Genomic DNA, 1,584 nt, shown 5'->3' with positions numbered 1-1,584 from the left:
CCAATTCCCCCCCCCCCCCCTTTTTTTTTAAATTATTATTTCCTTAAGTCCTACCCAATGCCAACCTTTGGCAAGGTAAAATAACAGACTTTCTAGACATCCCATCCAACGAAGACATGCTCTGCCCATGAGACCCCTCGGCAGCCAGCCCCCCCCCAGCCAGCCCCTCTCTTACTCTGCCTGTAGAACTCCCAAGCTTCCACCCAAGGAATGGTTTTGTTCTTAACTTTATTCAGAAGTTACATGACAGTTTTTCATGGATGCTTCCTAGTTCCACCATACCAAGCTCGTTTTAGATTGAACCATTAACTTACCAAGCACCAGCAGCCAGAGTACAGGACGTGCAGTCCTGGGGGTCCAGTCTACGCGATGGTGCAGGTCACCTTGATGGCCTAAGACCTTTCACAGCCCTTCTGAGGATTCAGTAACATGGAATCACAGGATGGTTTGGGTTGGAAGGGACCTTAAAGCTCATCCAGTTCCACCCCCTGCCATGGGCAGGGACACCTTCCACTAGAGCAGGCTGCTCCAAGCCCCGTCCAACCTGGCCTTGAGCACTGCCAGGGATGGGGCAACCAAAACCTCTCTGGGTGACCTGGGCCAGGGTCTCACCACCCTCACAGGCAAGAATTTCTTCCTTTAATCTAATTCTACCTCGTTTCAAAAAGGAAATAATTAAAGTAACAGACACCTCTCTGTGCTCCAAGCTCTGGAAACCCATTAGAATTATAACACAGTAATAACATGGGTTTGGGTGCTTCATTTGCTTCTCCCCCTTCTCCATCCAGCCATTTCCAACTCAAGTGCCCAGCGCTCACTGCACATCCCCGACCTGCAGCCTGGCGAGCACTACATCCTGTGGATGACGGCATCGACAGAGGCCGGTGAAGGACCCAGGGGCAACAGTGAGCTCCTCACCTTGGAAAGTAATGATTCTGTGCTGGGGTGGAGGCCAGGAGAGGCCCTAGCCCTTGGTCCTCTGTTTTCCAGAGACTGGGAATGCTTTTCCTGCTCTGAAGATCTCCGGTTGTTCTTCATTACTAAAGATCTCTAGTTTCTGTGGCTTTTAACATGTAGCATCTCTCTGTTCTCAAGCTCCCAGTTCTGTGCCCAGATGTTAGCTGCGTGGTTTCACAGTAGAATACCACTGGTTTATTATGGAGAGGGAAGGGTTTGGTCGCACTGAGTTACTGGTCTGTGTGCTTGAAGCTCTGGCAGAGGTATCCACGCAGAAAGTCCTGCTGACCTTCACGTCTCTCGTGTTGGTGGCTGAGGACGCATGGTCACTAAAGCAGCCGTGATCTCAGAGCTTTCTGGAGGAGCGCAGCGTCTCTGGGCTCCTGTAGAGCACATGTCCATCTCGTGTGGTCCCTGGTCCTGTGCCTTCCAGGGGATGCAAAAGCAAGACCTTCCCCAAAGGCTTCTGAGCACAGCCACAGGCTGTAGCCAGGGCTTCTGTCCTGCAAGACGCGTTGTTTTCATGGAATGGATCACAGGATGGTCTGGGTTGGAAGGACATGAAAGATCACCAAATTCCACCCCCTGCCGTGGGCAGGGGCATCTTCCACTAGCGCAGGTTGCTAC

The 1,584-nt window shown here is 51.8% G+C and overlaps 1 protein-coding gene across 1 annotated transcript in view; it reads left to right on the top strand.

The window, feature by feature from the left end:
* LOC104493001 (interleukin-12 receptor subunit beta-2-like) overlaps positions 1-1,584 on the top strand; it is an 18,362-nt gene that overhangs the window by 14,126 nt on the left and 2,652 nt on the right. Inside the window, exon 11 of the mRNA XM_010135615.1 lies at positions 789-926. Coding sequence (XP_010133917.1) covers positions 789-926 — 138 coding nt within the window. The remainder of the gene's footprint in view (positions 1-788; positions 927-1,584) is intronic.

This window comes from Buceros rhinoceros, unplaced genomic scaffold, assembly GCF_000710305.1.
Source record: "Buceros rhinoceros silvestris isolate BGI_N320 unplaced genomic scaffold, ASM71030v1 scaffold22214, whole genome shotgun sequence".
NCBI lineage: Eukaryota > Metazoa > Chordata > Aves > Bucerotiformes > Bucerotidae > Buceros > Buceros rhinoceros.
This window is presented reverse-complemented; position numbering and strand designations above follow the sequence as displayed.